Raw genomic sequence first — 15,574 nt, 5'->3', positions numbered from 1 at the left:
GTAAAAGTGGCATAACTCTCAGCTCAGAATTCGAAATTTAATGATCTTGAATCAAATTAAAGGTCTGTTTTTCCTCTTTCTAATGCTATTGGTTTTAGGTCAAAAGGACATCGGAGCCGCTAGTTATGGCGATTTTACTCCGAAGTGCGCGGCTGTTCCGAAAGTCCAGTTTTTTTTTAGAATTCCGGATTTTCAGCCCCACTACCATGAGTTATAGAACTCTAATTAATACTACCATAAATATTTATTTAATTATGCAAATACCCATATTCAAGAATTAATGTTGTCAAACTCATTTACAGCTTGTGAGAATTTAATAATGATTTCATTATTATTAGAAAGTTCCTACTCGCCTTTACCGAAGCCGAATCGGGGACTATGGACCCAGTAGTTGAAGCTTAACGAATATGATAAAAAAGACGAAATAGTCCTTTCTCTTTTTCGATCTATTAATCTAATCTTAGTCAATACTCCACCGTGTAAGTTAAGACTGAACTCTCTTTTAATACTGAAATTATATTTACTCATCGTGACGAGTGTCCGCTGATATAGTCAGTACGTGATCAAGATCCTCCAGGTTCAGCCCGTATCGAGAATAGGTCAATTATTCCATTATACCTTTCTCATACATATGGGCCCTAAGCATTGTTGCTTCCCCAGCGAAAGATTCTCTCGAACGTTACTTACTTCTAGAGTGCGCGCAATCTATCATTTCTGGAATCAACCCTTAGGTGAGACAACATTTACCTTCTTTCAGGAATGCTGGATTCCGTATCTGTGAAACACTTCCCTTCTATGATCGAGTCTCGAGTTCCCAAAATATCTGTTTATGCAACCTCAATTGGCCTTTAACGTGATGAATCAAAGAACTAAGTAACAAGACCTAGAAGTCCATGAACATTTCAGGATTTAGATCAAGTCTCACTGTGACCATCATAGTGACTCTGGTTGGTGCGTCGTAACGGTCCCTACACGACACATCCATAACCAAAGTTTGTCCAGGTCGTACACTTACCACAAGTGTAGAATGCTCCCACTAAGTGATCAACCTTCACTCATTTTCCATATATGTGACTTTGGATACAGCTACCCAGGCTTGGTGTCCAGCACGTGACTCAGTTTAATACGGAGACTAAAGATTGATGAATGTTTGTTGTAACTATTTGCAATAGTAAATAACGTTTTCAATTCAAATAGATTATGAATGTCGAAACTTTATTTTATTAATATTTCAGCGAAAATTACAATTAAATCTTCTCGTGGGCAAGAATTCCTAACAATCTCCCACTTTGACCTAGAGAAGATGTGGCATATATCTAAGACCCATCCCTTCTATGTGTTTCATGAACACACGTTCAGTCAGCCTTTTAGTCATTGGATCCGCGATGTTGTCCAGCGTTGAGATCTTCATGACAACCACGTCTCCCCTTCGAACTATTTCCATTATCAGGTGATACTTTCGTTCTATGTGCTTTCCTCTCTTATGGCTGCGAGGCTCCTTTGAGTTTGCAATGGCTCCAATGTTGTCACAGTGGAGTTGCACATGCTCATTTATTCTAGGAACTACCTCCGGTTCGGCTAAGAAATTCTTATGCCAAACAACCTCTTTGGCTGCCTCAGAAGCTGCTCTGTATTCAGCTTCCATTGTATAGTCTGCGATACTGGATTGCTTAACGCTTCTCCAAACAATCGCTCCTCCATTGAGAGTGAACACTGACCCAGACGTAGACTTCAACATGTCACGGTCTGCTTGGAAATCAGAGTCAGTGTATCCTTGTACCACCAAGTCCTTAATTGTGTATACTAGAATTATATCCCTAGTTCTCTTAAGATACTTCAATATATGTTTAACAGCCGTCCAATGATCATGACCAAGGTTTGACTGGTATCTACTAACAACTCCCACATCATAGCATATGTCGGGCCGCGTACACAACATTGCATACATCAAGCTCCAACCTGCTGAAGCATAGGGTAATCGTCTCATATCTTCCTCTTCTTGCGGTATCTTAGGACACTGCTCTTTAGAAATGGGCATCCCTACCATATTGGTAATAATGCGCCATGGGCATTTTGCATCGAAAAACGTGCAAATACCTTATTGATATAAGTACCTTGAGACATAGCTAATAGTTTGTTCTTCCTACTACAAATGATTTGGATACCTAGAACAAAAACAACATTCTCCAAATCATTCATTTGGAATTGCTTTGCCAGTCAGACTTTTATGTCAGATAGCAACGCTATGTTGCTTCCTATCAATAAGATATCATCTACATAAAAGCACTAAGAAAACTACAATGTTACTTTTCGAGTACTTGTACACACAAGGCTCGGAAAGACTTTGTTCGAAACCATAGGTCTTGATAACTTCATCAAACCTTTGATTCGAGGATCTAGACGCTTGCATCAGTCACCGACCTTGTTTTAGTTCACCGCCCGAACTCAGGTGCCTAGCACGTGACTCAGTTTAATACGGAGACTAAGGATTGATGAATGTTTGTTGTAACTATTTGCAATAGTAAATAACGCTTTCAATTCAAATAGATTATGAATGTCGAAATTTTATTTTATTAATATTTCAACGAAAATTACAAATAAATCTTCTCGTAGGCAAGAATTCCTAACATCATTGTCCTCACCTGCATCGTGAGATGCCTCCGCCATCATCGTTGTTCATTGTTCAACTTCTCCAAAAAAATTGGTCGATCTCGCTTGCCAAGATATGCAGATTTCATTACACTCAGTGGCTATCACCACCTCAGCCTCTCCTACTCTTGCGCCGCCGATCAACGCCGCCATGAGATCGAAGAGTCTAACAGTCTAACCCCGCCCCCGAGTCTCCATCGACATATTTTTTTTCTTTCTTTTATATGCTCCAATTTAGTGAACAATTAATTTGCTTTTTTTATTTTTATGTTATTGGTTTAGATTTTATTCTTTGCTATAAAAATGATTTTGTTAAAAAAATCAAGGAAAGGACATGATGTCCAGATGGATCTATATTTCAGGTTTGAAAATAAATATTTTTTTTTCTTTTTGCAATTAAACCCTCACCTGCGTCGCATGTGACAATTCCGTCTAGCTACTAAACGGGAGGGACTAAAAGGTTGAGGACCATTATTATTCCTAAAAAAAAGTTCAGGGACAAAAATACCTCCAACTCAATAGTTCAGGGACTATTAGAACCACAACTTCTTGGTAATATTGCGTCGGACTATATTATCAGCACGCATTTAGAGATACAAAATTAAACGAAAAATATTTATAATATATGCTACTAACCCGCGTCTCCAGTCCGCCGTCGCAGAACGCCGCAAGGATGGCGCGTGCACTGATACGCGCCGCCGTTCCCGCCTTCCTCCACCCTTGCTCTCCCGCCGCACCGTCGCGCGCCGGCTTCGCTGCATTGTCGACGGCGTTCGGTCGGACATTCCACGGGTTGCGCGGCGGAGTATGGAAGCCGACGGGGAGGCCGTGGCCGGAGGCGGTGGCGGCGCAGAGTAAGAACTACCGGAAGGTTAGGCGGAAGCCGACGAAGAATAGGGAGTTGGAGCTGAATGTCAGTATCTGTATAGAAGAGGGCTTGCCTGACGACGATTCCGAGCTTATGGTAAGCGTTTATCAACAGCCTCAATATGCGATTCTCTGTATATGAATATGAGTGTATCACGTGTTTGGATTGATCCTTAATATCAGCTTTTTAGATGTGAATTAGTCGGTGCCAAGTTTGAGCTTTTTAGATGTTTGAAGTAAATTCTTAGGTTAGTTGTTTTGAAGTGCGTACTTGAGATCACTCCACATTTACTCTGCTCTAAAAGTTTAGAAATATTGATGCGTGCTCTGTTTAGACCGCCTAAACATTGGTCCAACTTTGTAAAATTAATCTTACTACGTGATGAGTACTGAAGTTTAGTCCTCAACATATTAGCATTTATGTATTGGAGGCGATTGTACCAAGTATAAAGAGCAATCTTGTTTTTTGATTCTCCGTGTGATAGAAAAGGAAAGCTCCTAAAAAAATGGACTTAAAAATACAATTACAGGGGTATTAGAGAAAACCAACACGTTCGTTTAACAGTACAAATGAGAACTTGTGGAGCATGTCTGAATCTTGGGTTTGAATAGTCCATTGTATCCTGAAACATGACGTTCCATGTTTAGCACCTTTTATTTTTCCTCTATGACTGTAATAATCATGACCATGACAATGTTATGCACACTTTTTCGTATGATGCAATAGTTGAGTAGAATTTCACTCTGCAAGTATGTATTGTGGGATTTTAAGGTTTATGAATAGGATTTAAATTGAGATTCTAGTTCGGTTTGCTGTAAGGCAAGTTTACTTATGCTCTTGGTGTTGACTTATTGCTGCTGTGTTTTTCGCTGGCTCGAGTCTGCACAGAGATTTGCCCATAATGTTATCTTAATTTTTACTTTTTGGTTATGCTGCAGAATATTGCAGAAATGCTTCAATTAAATGTTCCGATGGCAATGAAGTCAGCGTTTGATATTCTAAAAGATTCCAAGCATAAGACAAGAGATCAGGCAATAAGTGATCTTGGGGGTTATGAAAGTGTTGACCTGTCTCTGCTTCTGTGTAATGATGACTTCATTCGCAAACTTAACAAGGAATGGAGGGACGAAGATCATGCCACTGATGTTCTTTCCATGTCCGGACACATACCTGACCTCAAACTTCCGATTGTAAGCAGAAATTAGTATTTAAAAAATTATAATTAAAAAAAAAACTAAAATACCTACAGAGGATATGTCTTGATTGATGCGGCCCGATATATCTTTTTGCAGCTTATGTTAGGCGATATTGTAATATCTGTTGAGACAGCAGCAAGACAAGCTGAAGAAAGAGGGCATACTCTTCTTGACGAAATCCGGATTCTCACGGTTTGTGTATAATATAATCTGAATTGTTTGAGTGGGATATACATGGTTTACATTAGAAGCCAGCAAGAATTTCAACTAATTGAGCTTCCTATATTGAAACCAATATATGTGAGCATAGTGGCTCAAATTGCATTTGAGAAGCTCTTTTATTTATCTTGGAAATGGTGTAAGAAATGTACTTCTGTCCAGGTACACGGGTTGCTACATCTATTGGGGTTTGATCACGAGATTAGTGACGAGGCTGAAAAGGAAATGGAGAACGAGGAGGAGAAGCTTCTAAGGAGCCTCGAGTGGAAAGGGAAAGGATTAATTCAGAGCGCATATGATGCTCAGACTAATGAGGACTCTTACAAGGAGATTTCAGATGGTAATCTAAGCTTAGCCATAACATCCATCGTCTAAGAGATCTTGATGCTGGGATTTCACATCATATCGACTTTCCCATATTACTATATTTAGCATAATTTCTGTGTGAATTGTTAAAAGACAGGAAGAAAGAAGGCAGTCTTCGGTTTTATAAACCAAAGTTCAACTATATCTTCTGTGATATGGATGGTATGTATCTCTAACGTTGATCTCTTGTTGAATTTTTCACTGTTCTGTTCTTGTATTCACCTTTTCTTTTCCGCATTCTAGGTACACTGCTAAACAGCAAAAGTCTACTTAGTCCAACAAATGCCAAGGCTTTGATAGATGCCTCATCAAGGGGTGTCAAAGTTGTGATTGCCACTGGAAAAGTAAGAAAGTGCTTTAGGCTCATTCAGCATTGTTCTATGCTGGAATCAGTTCTTATTTTTTGATTTATTTCCTTATTGATGTTTGCTTTTTGTTGCATTTCTGGTCATTATTGGTGAAAAGACTCGAGCAGCAGTGTTGAGCATTTTCAAGATGGCAGGATTAGCTGGAAAAGATGGGATTGTATCAGAAGTTTCTCCAGGGGTTTTCATACAGGTTTATATTTATTTATTAATTATCAAGCTTTAGCATTTTTTTTCCTCTAATCATAGTTGATTTTTCGGGAAAGTACACGCTACTAAAATATCTAGATGAAGATAAAGTTTAGCGAAACTTGAGAGATGAGAGACATAGATTTGGATAAAGATATAGCACATGCGTGGTCAGATTTTACTGGCTTGTTAAAAATGAAGTCAAGCTTCAAGCCACGAATATATTATATTTGTGGATTTTTTTAATTATTGAATTTGTTCCTGCGTGAATATAATATTGTGTCTATCTATGTATTTACTCAATTTTCTACTTGGTTCCAGGGATTGCTTGTTTATGGCAGACAAGGTCATGAAATTTATAGGAGCAATTTGGACCCATCTGTATGTCGAGAGGTGAGAGTTCTTGTAATTTGATAAGATTTAAGGATTTTTCTTTTAGTGTTCACCTGTATATTGCGCTATTATCGGCTAGATTATTCTTTTACCTCTGCATATGATTTGAGAATTATAACTGAGGTTTATTAGAATTTTACATTCGACGGATGTGGAGATCAACTTGGTTGTGACCACCTGTTCGGCTCTTTAATTTTAAAGCTCTATCAAGAGGATTATTTGGGAGCAGAATAAACATCTAGAGGAATCTTTCAAATTTGTTTTTTATTTTTTGTAATCTTTAATCGAAAGGTATTTATTTCCTTTGATATATTTTTCAGGCTTGCCTTTACTCGTGGGAGAACAAAATTCCTCTAATCGCATTCAGTGAGGGTCGGTGCTTAACGTTATTTGATCATCCTCTGGTTGACTCGTTGCACACTACTTATCACGAGCCAAAGGTAGACACCATAGCTGTCATATTCTTCCAGTGTATATACTACATAAATTTCTGTATTTTGCAAATATTTTTTTAAAAATGGAAATAATGTTTTTTACAGGCAGAAATCATTCCTTCAGTTGATGAACTCTTAGCCACTGCTGAAATCCAGGTATTCCTTGTTTTTTTTTTTAGCTGATATTCTTATTCTTGAATTTTGCCATATTAAGACCGAAGGGTAAGTAGAGGGTGTGGAGGAATAAAAAATGTAGTTTTTGAAATCCTTTCGAGACTAAATGCATGAGAGGCTCTAAAGAAGTCTATCTTGGAAAGGCTTGAAAGCACATTAACTTCTCCAATTAGTTATGATTGAAATTTCGAGGAAAGATTGTTCCTAAGAGCAATCTGTGTCTCGAATATTGTACAAGAAGACTCAAACAATCAAACAAAAATATTTAGATGTGATACAAGAGCGGTGCAGTACTGTCTTGCTGGATAAACTGGGGATAAACCAGGTCCTATGACTCTTCATACCCACCATTAAGATAGTAAAAAATAAAAATGAATTGTTCTCGGATAGAGAACATGACAGCAAGAGAAGCTAGCATAAATCTCTTTTTGAAACTCTAGCCACGTCTTTTTGGATAATGCAGAAAGTGATCTTCCTAGACACAGCCGAGGGTGTATCGACAACTATACGTCCGTACTGGTCAGAAGCAACAGGAGAGCGTGCCAGTGTTGTCCAGGCTCAAGCGGATATGCTTGAGATCGTCCCTCCGGGAACCTCAAAAGGGAATGGAGTCAAGTTTCTGCTTGATCACCTAGGAGTTCCTCCAGAGGAGGTATTGATGAAAACAAGTTTATTTCCCAATGTTTTGACCGCTCACCATCCACTCAATAATAATAATAATAATTCTTGTAGATTATGGCCATTGGAGATGGAGAAAACGATGTGGAAATGCTTCAGTTGGCTTCACTTGGCGTTGCTCTCAGTAACGGATGCGAAAAGGCTAAAGCAGTGGCTGATGTGATTGGCATTAGCAACGACGAGGATGGAGCGGCCGATGCTATCTATAGGTATGCTTTCTGATTTAAGAGTGGGAGGCGAGATGATTTGGGCTAGATTATACATTTCACGATTTATGGGGTTTTTTACGGAATAAACTTATTAATTATTGATTCAATTGTTTATTATATTCTTTCTACCCAAATAATTGGGCATTTTTTCAGTATTTATTTTACACTTATGGAAGATGTATATGTCGTCTGTACATGAATCAAATGTTCATGTATTTGCGAACTATTATTTGTCAATGGAAAAAAGTGGCAGAGTTTATGAATGCAAGGTGCAATTTCCTTTTATTATTATTATTATTATTATTAATTGCTCAGAACCCGTATATGCCTTCCGCCGTTAGGGATATATACTTTTCTAGCTTCTACTATATTTCCAGTTCCCATCAACATTATATGACAATGATCTAGTATTTTGTGCATAGTTTTTCTATGGCACAGTTGTTACTACTACCCATGGATGCTCCTCTTAAAAGATTTTGAAATCAATTTTTTTGTGAACTAAAGAAACCAGATACATTTTTTATATGAATGACTCGTTGCCAGAGTAGTGCTGAAGTTTTGATAAACTCTGACTCGGCTCAGAGTAGGAGAGTGCTTTTACATATACGTCGAGGACAAGCCGAGCTCTCCGACACCGAAGAATTGGCTGATGATCCCACTTGTAATTTTTCTTTCATTCTTTCTTCCTTTCAACATGGTATCCTTTGGTGACTGATGGATTTCCCGCGGTTTCTCTTCACGAAAGGTATTTCTTTCTTGGCCAAATCTTCCACACACTTCACATCCGAAAGTGACTCGAAAGTCCTGGCCTTCCCTTGGTAGTACCTAGACAGCCCTCTCCTGCACAGCGTAGCAATGGAAACAAGAATAAGATCATCACCAACCATTTTCTCTTGAATTCCCTTTTTCGCCCTTTATTTAGAAAGTAAAAGCAACCCACTTTTTCTCATGCTTGGGCTGCACCGGCCCAGAGTCTCCTCCATGATGAGGACGAGTGTCTGATGACGAGCAAGTCAAATCCGATGAAGACGAAGCATAATCATCATCATCGTCATCAAGCGGCTCCAAAGAAGATGATTCCGATCCGTTAGAGCTGGTTAAGTCTTTGGAGAAGCTAGTGACCGTGATCGTTATGTATTTGATGTGAGACAATCCTTTCAGATGGTCACACTCCATAACATTCTTGGCCATTATTGAAAGAAAGAGAAAGAAAGAAGCGTTTGTGTATTATGTGTCTTATTTTTAAGGTTTTCCTATATATATAGCTGGTGGTGGTAGAGAGGTAAAGCGAAACTAAAATGCATGAACAGATAAGGCTGATTATTTTATTGCTTTCCTCGGTTGCTGTATAGAATTTCCTTTGGGCATCTTTTGGTTAAATTAATATGATAGTTGTATCCAATGAGAAGGCTTGAAAGAAGCTACGCAGTGCAGGCCTTTGACATTATCAAAAGTGACACTCTTTGTGCCTTGTTGTGACTTGTGATCTCACTCTTTGGGGCATCACTTGGGAGAATAATCCTGTTCACAAAGACCCAGCATGAAAAAGGAGCTTTGGTTAGTATGGCCAGAATTATAAAAAGTGGTAAGAATTTATGCAAAGTTTTTCTTTTGGAACATTGAAGAACATCGCTAAGTGCAATGTAATTCACCATAGTCAGCTTCTGACTTGTGGAAGAGCTTCTTTCTTTAGCAGATCACTCACCACTACAACAAAGTTTGTTTGTATTTTTGTTTTTGTTTTTTGTTTTGTTTTTTTTGTTTTTTTGTTTTTTTGTTTTTTTTTTTATTATACTTTTGGCTTGTATTTTAGAATTAAGTTGAAGCTCTCTATACGTCAGAGCATTTTTCATTACCCACTAGAATTTGTTCTGTTCACCCCCATATTTGCTTTTTTGTTTTGTTTTAGGAAGCTTTACCCCCATTCCATGTTATATTTGTCAACGCTGTAAAATATTCGCCTCTCGTTTAAAGCAAAGGTTAATCATTTATCATTTTGGTTATAGAACACTCTTTTAATTTTTAATTTATATTGTAACTATGCAACAGGATGGGTATATGGCCATTAAAATTATTTTTGCGGCTTGTTATTTTGAATTTGAAATGTATTTCACTTTCTTTTTTTTTTTAGCCGATTCAAGTTTTAAAATATAGCAATTATATCTGGGTATCAAGTCGGTACTGAGCTGAAATTCAGTTAGTATAAAAAAATAAATAGCTATAACGATATCTAGATAGAATAAAGATTGTATATATTTGTTACAAGCATTTTTAAATTTAATATTTCTCTTACATTTTTAAATAATTGTATTTATTGATAAACTCATCAATATTATTATTCTGATATTATTTAGTCTAAGAATCATATGTATTATTTGAATATTAAAATATTTTATATTTAATTATATTATTCATAGAATATTTTTTTGGTATACCCGTCGGGTATCCCAATATATTATGATAAGTAAAACCGGTATGAGTATTTCAAGATATTCCTCTTGGTATATCCTCCAATAATCACTCAGTAAAATCAAATATGTGTTCGGTATTTTTATCCAAGAAGAAGATATATAAAAAACCCTGATCTGCAGGTACACAAATGGTTCAGTTAAGGCGTGTTTGCATATATGAGAACCTCGTTTTTCTTGATGCAGATAGTTTATGTCTTTATGATGAGAAACCATTAAAGAAAAGAAGTATCAAAATGTTCTTCACGAAACAGCATGATCATTTATTATTTATGGGTGAGAAACATGCACTACGCTTACTTGCATCAAACTGAAGATCAGCCCACTGAACTATGGCGGCTTATAAAGTTGATTGTACAAGATTGGAACCTTACCAAAAATAAATTCATGAAAAACACGGGTCAAGAAACGAACTAGACCCGTCTCCAAAATGTTACAAAGCACGGCAGAAAGAAGAGTAAAGCGCCATTTATTAGCGACCCCGGGTTTGGTTCTCTAGCCTTGGCGTCTCAGAGCATCGTTGATCTGGGAATTTCTTCTTGCGCACTCTAAGATTGTCTTATCCGCTGTGATGAAGTATGCAGCAATCGATGCTGTCCATAAAGGAAAAGAAAGGGAAAAAAAAAGAAAAAAAAACTTATCGTCTATAGTGTATCCATAAATTGCCATAAAGTCTCAGCCCGACTGAGGAATTTGTCACACAGAGATTGACATGAATAATTGAATGGCAAGGTTTGTGAGGGAAGGCTTACTGGCAGATATAATGAGGGCTTGACCAGTGTAGTTTATGTTTGCTTTCGCCCAAGGAAAAACCCGAACGGCAATTAACTGAATACACAAGAGCCACACAAAATCATCAAAAACACAGTTTTTGCTTCCTGGCCGTTCGACACAAAGACACGAACGAGCAAACCAATTAAAGCCCATTTTCAAGACTTGATAACCAAACTTACTGAAGCTGATAGACAGGATTCAAAATCATTGCTCATTCTAAACGAAAACAAGAGAAAAAAGAGATCAAATAAACAAAAGAAACATACTGTGGGCACAGCACTGCCAACGCACGCGATGCCAGCGGCTTTAACTCCGGCACGAACCCCCTCTGAAATTCATTGTTTTTTCTAACCACATTTAAATTCAATTATTCCACAATGTAACATCAAACATCAAACTGTCTATGTGTCTCATAGCTGGGTGGAAAACTAGACGATAAAATTAACACCTGACAATCACTTCTGGAAATTTCAACCTTTTGCCCAAAAATTAGAAGTTATAACTTGTAATCTCGATCTTCCACTGTGCAACAATGACAATTATAAGCATTTATTTATTATTATTATTTTTTTTGCTTTGTGTTCGCGCAAAACTGCAGATCCTAAAATTTCGCTTTTGATTGATTGTTAGAAAAAGTGAATAAAAGAAAGAAAGAAAGAGATTTTAAATGAAATAAACGACGAATTTAAAGAGCAAACAAGAAGTCAAATCAAGTATGAAATAGCTAGTTCACAGTCCAGAATTGATGAGTGAAAAAGATCGAACCATGAGTGCAGAGCTTGGCGTTGGAGATTTTCCGTTCTTCGAGCGGTGAAGCAATAATCAGAGAAGCTTCTCTGCGGTTCTTCGTCCAAAAGTCTCTCAGTTCCGATGGAATACCCATTTCAGCTCACGATCGGATTCACTTCAGACGGTCATACACATTTGGGAATAATAAGAGACGTGTGGTGTTTTCTGACGGCTAATTCAGCATTTTGTTCATTATAATCACAAAGGAATGTTACAATTTCTATAACTCTCTCTCCTCTTTCCTGTACTCTAGTTGTCGGAGGATAAATTACAAGAATACCTCTTAACTCGAAGGTAAGTAACAATCCATCCATCAACTCGAAATTTCTATAAAAACTACTCTGATCTTTCAATTTTATTGAATTGCGCCCCTTCCGTCTATTATTTTCAGTTACCATCCATGACAAACCAACGTTTTCGACACGCGACCCATCAGTGAAGGGTATATTTGGTATTCTCTCATGTAATGAATTAAAGATAATTTTTAGGATTTTATGAAATGAAATATTTTTTGGATCCTTATTTTTTTAATTAATATTCGAATTGTTATGAGAAAAGAAGCGCGTTGAATAAGATTCGAAAAAATTAGGGTTTTATTTCGAAATGGTGAAAACTGGTTGGAAACCCCCGCGAACTCAATCTCCGGCGAAGAAGAAGAAGAAATCATCTCCGACGAAGAAGACCGCGCGTAAATCTCCGGCCAAGAAGAAGAAATGCGATTCCCAAAGTAACGCATCATTGCGCTTACCACCATATGATGAGCATCTTTATTTAAAGATTAAATATACAGAAATCCAGGGTGTCGGGTGTTGGTGGGTTAGTATTTATGAAAGTGAAATGTTGGGACCACTGCTGGTATTTTTTATGCTCTGTTTTTGAATAAAGGGACCACATTTGTTGTCGTTTTCTGGTATTGGGGGTTTCGATATTTTGATTCCAGGCTTTAAATACAAGTGTATGGACCAGTAATGTTTGTTGTATGGTGGAGTAATTGTTTTTGTTTTTAGCACGTCTTTGTTTGTTTTATTGCTGCAGTCACTAGGTCAGGAAAATTTACGTACGAAGTTCACCATTGGGGTAGGATGGAATTGGTGAATGACCGACTGTCTTACGTGGACTCTAAAGTGGACTACGTGGACCACATGGACATTGACCGGTTGTCGTTAGTGGAGCTGGACGCGATTTTGAAGAAAGACTTGGGATACTGTTGTCGCAGTTTTTCGGACAACGATTTAGGAGTCGCAGACGGTTAGACCCAAGGCCGGACCAAGTGGTCTCGTCTCGACTCGAGCGTGTCGGGCTTGGTATTCCAAGCCGTCCCTTAGCTGTAGGTGATCTCTGTCTCGTCCAAGCACCTGAAAAGTAAGCAAAGAAGGTGTGAACTACAAAGGGGAAACAGAGGGGTTGCCTCTGTTTACCTCTCCGACGCTCAACATTAGTAGGATTGAGGTGGTTTGTAGAGGGTTTAGTGTTTAGAGGTCGAGACTTGAGAGAAACGAGCGAGGTACGAGTTCGACAGCGTTTCAGTACTCAAATTCGGATTACCTGGACCAAGGGAGGTACCTTGGTATTTATAGGCGACCAAGGAGCGTCGTGGACAGCCCCTTGGCCGAGAGACGCCTCTGACCCGGCCATGGCCGGCTCTGACTCGGCCGTGGAGGCCATGGCCGGCTCTGACCCGGCCATGGCCGGCTCTGACTCGGCCGTGGAGGCCATGGCCGGCTCTGACTCGGCCGTGGAGGCCATGGCCGGCTCTGACCCGGCCATGGCCGGCTCTGACTCGGCCGTGGAGGCCATGGCCGGCTCTGACCCGGTCATGGCCGGCTCTGACTCGGCCGTGGAGGCCATGGCCGGCTCTGACTCGGCCGTGGAGGCCATGGCCGGCTCTGACTCGGCCGTGGAGGCCATGGCCGGCTCTGACCCGGTCATGGCCGGCTCTGACCCGGTCATGGCCGGCTCTGACTCGGCCGTGGAGGCCATGGCCGGCTCTGACTCGGCCATGGCCGGCTTTGAGGTGGCCGTGCGCCGGGAAAGGCTCGGGGGAGCCGCCATATGATGTCGTTGCCGTACCGGGCCGGGACGGACCGGTAACATTAGCCCCCCGAGTTTATTATCGAGGGTAACTCGTGTGATAAACTCGAAGCCTCCGCCGTCATTGGCCCACCGGAATAGCCCATCGCCAAGAGGTACGTTTCGACGCCCTTTAATATTATTATTTTACTTTTGTCGGTCACTCTCGTCTCGTTATTCGCGCTCATGGACCCCATTGACCGCCTATCGGGGTGTGGGACCATTGAAGACGATTTGTTTCACTTGCTTGGGGATCAACACGTGGACTTGGAGACTTTTTGGACTCAATTCTCATCTCTTCCAAGCGTTACTAACGCGCATCACTCATCGAGCACAAGCAGCGTCGTTACGATGGCCGGGGAAGATCTCGCCTTGGTTGAAGCATGGTTGACCGGCGATGAAGGGGGCGCCCGTGCCGGAGACGGCCAGCGCCGGCAGGTGGACGCCGGAGACAACGCGTGCGCCGGAGGAGGTGGCTTGGCTCAAGGCGGCGCCGGCGGCCCAGGAGATGCCGAGGAGAACCCACCCAGGCCGAGGGGCAACGCCCTGACGCTCACTGGTGGTTTGGATGGCGCGCGCGTGCCGGAGACAGTCGCGCCCGGAGCGGCCGACGCTGGAGGGGGCGCGCCGGAGGAGGGCGACCGCGGGGATGGCGCCTCGGCCACAGGGGGCGTGACCTGGGTCGACCCCGACCTCGAGGGGGCCCTCACTCGGCCGGGCGAGGCCGTCGGGACGCCAACCAGTCGCATTGGCGGGGAAAGCCGCCCGGGCGCAGCGGTCGGCCCCGGGGAAGCCGCACACGGCGAGACCAGCGCCGAGGGGGGCGCGCCGACCGGCGTCGGCGCCGTCTGGGTCGATCCCGACGCGGGGGAGGTCACCGGGTGGCCTGGAGACCACGCCCAGGGGGAGAGCTCCTCGAGCCCAGCCGCACCGGTGGAGATGAGCGCCGCCGGGGAGTTGCCGGCGCCGGGGAACGCCGCCCAGGGAGGAGCCGACGTCGGGCGGGGGACGGCCCGGCCTGGTGGCGCCGGGCAGGAGGTGGCGGCCTGCTTGGCGGCCTGCTTGGCCCCTGGGGAAACCCTAGGCCCGAGTGGGCCGGGCTTGTGTGGCGAGGACCCAGCCGGCCAGGAATTGGGCCGGGGGGTTGGATCAGGCGCGCGGGAAGAGGGCCCGGCCGGGCAGGGGCTGGACTGGGCCGGTGGGCCATGCGCGCGCGAGGGAAGCCCAACCGGCCGGGAGTCGGGCCAGATCGTCGGGCCGGGCGCACATGGGGCGAACGTCGGGGCGCCCGGGCAGAGCCCACGGGCCGAGAGCCTGGCTAGCCGGGAGCCGGGCCGAACCGGCGGGCCAGATGCGCGCGTGAGAGGCGCCGGGCCGCTCGCGCCGGGCCCGCGCGCGGAGGAGTCGCCCAGCCACGAGATGGGCTGGGTCCTCGGGTTACACACGCACGCCAGAAGAAGCGCGGCCGGCCGGGAGCCGAGCCGGCCCGACGACTGTGGATTGACTGGACGGCGACCGGGCGCGCTCTCGAGCAACCATGCCGGGGTCGAGGGGGGCCAGCCAGCTTGTGAAGGCGGCCGTGACGAGGCCCCGCCTTGCCCGAGCGTGGCTCCCGACGCCAATCGTTCGAGCGACTCGCCTAACCACCATGACGTACCTGCCGCGCTGCTTTCCTCAACCGCGCGGGAAGAAACGCGGGCCTCGGCCGTCCCGATTGGAGAGTCGGCCGTACG

General features: G+C 42.6%; 3 protein-coding genes across 3 annotated transcripts; 1 reads left to right on the top strand and 2 right to left on the bottom strand.

Annotated features, from left to right (window-relative positions):
* Positions 1-3,168: 3,168 nt before the first annotated feature.
* LOC149390740 (haloacid dehalogenase-like hydrolase family protein) lies at positions 3,169-8,004 on the top strand. Its single transcript, XM_089621137.1, has 12 exons — positions 3,169-3,613; positions 4,456-4,707; positions 4,810-4,905; positions 5,095-5,272; positions 5,392-5,460; positions 5,542-5,642; positions 5,764-5,856; positions 6,174-6,245; positions 6,566-6,685; positions 6,785-6,835; positions 7,317-7,505; positions 7,586-8,004. Exons 1-12 carry the CDS (start codon positions 3,275-3,277, stop codon positions 7,751-7,753), a joined length of 1,728 nt encoding a protein of 575 aa, XP_089477263.1. The 5' UTR covers positions 3,169-3,274; the 3' UTR covers positions 7,754-8,004.
* Positions 8,005-8,123: 119 nt separating this feature from the next.
* Positions 8,124-9,495, bottom strand: LOC149390739 (uncharacterized). Its single transcript, XM_089620925.1, has 2 exons — positions 8,681-9,495; positions 8,124-8,580 (listed from the first exon to the last, which is right to left on the bottom strand). The coding sequence occupies exons 1-2, from the start codon at positions 8,929-8,931 to the stop codon at positions 8,430-8,432; spliced, it is 402 nt and encodes a 133-aa protein (XP_089477051.1). The 5' UTR covers positions 8,932-9,495; the 3' UTR covers positions 8,124-8,429.
* A 1,013-nt stretch (positions 9,496-10,508) lies between these two features.
* LOC149390738 (early nodulin-93-like) lies at positions 10,509-11,999 on the bottom strand. Its single transcript, XM_089618673.1, has 4 exons — positions 11,748-11,999; positions 11,249-11,310; positions 10,961-11,036; positions 10,509-10,801 (listed from the first exon to the last, which is right to left on the bottom strand). Exons 1-4 carry the CDS (start codon positions 11,863-11,865, stop codon positions 10,704-10,706), a joined length of 354 nt encoding a protein of 117 aa, XP_089474799.1. The 5' UTR covers positions 11,866-11,999; the 3' UTR covers positions 10,509-10,703.
* Positions 12,000-15,574: the final 3,575 nt, after the last annotated feature.

Source organism: Urtica dioica, chromosome 7 (assembly GCF_054948205.1).
Source record: "Urtica dioica subsp. dioica isolate 48M chromosome 7, U.dioica_male_clone48M_v1_H2, whole genome shotgun sequence".
Taxonomy (NCBI): domain Eukaryota; kingdom Viridiplantae; phylum Streptophyta; class Magnoliopsida; order Rosales; family Urticaceae; genus Urtica; species Urtica dioica.
Note: the sequence above shows the minus strand (reverse complement) of the source record. Positions and strands in the feature narration are given on the sequence as shown.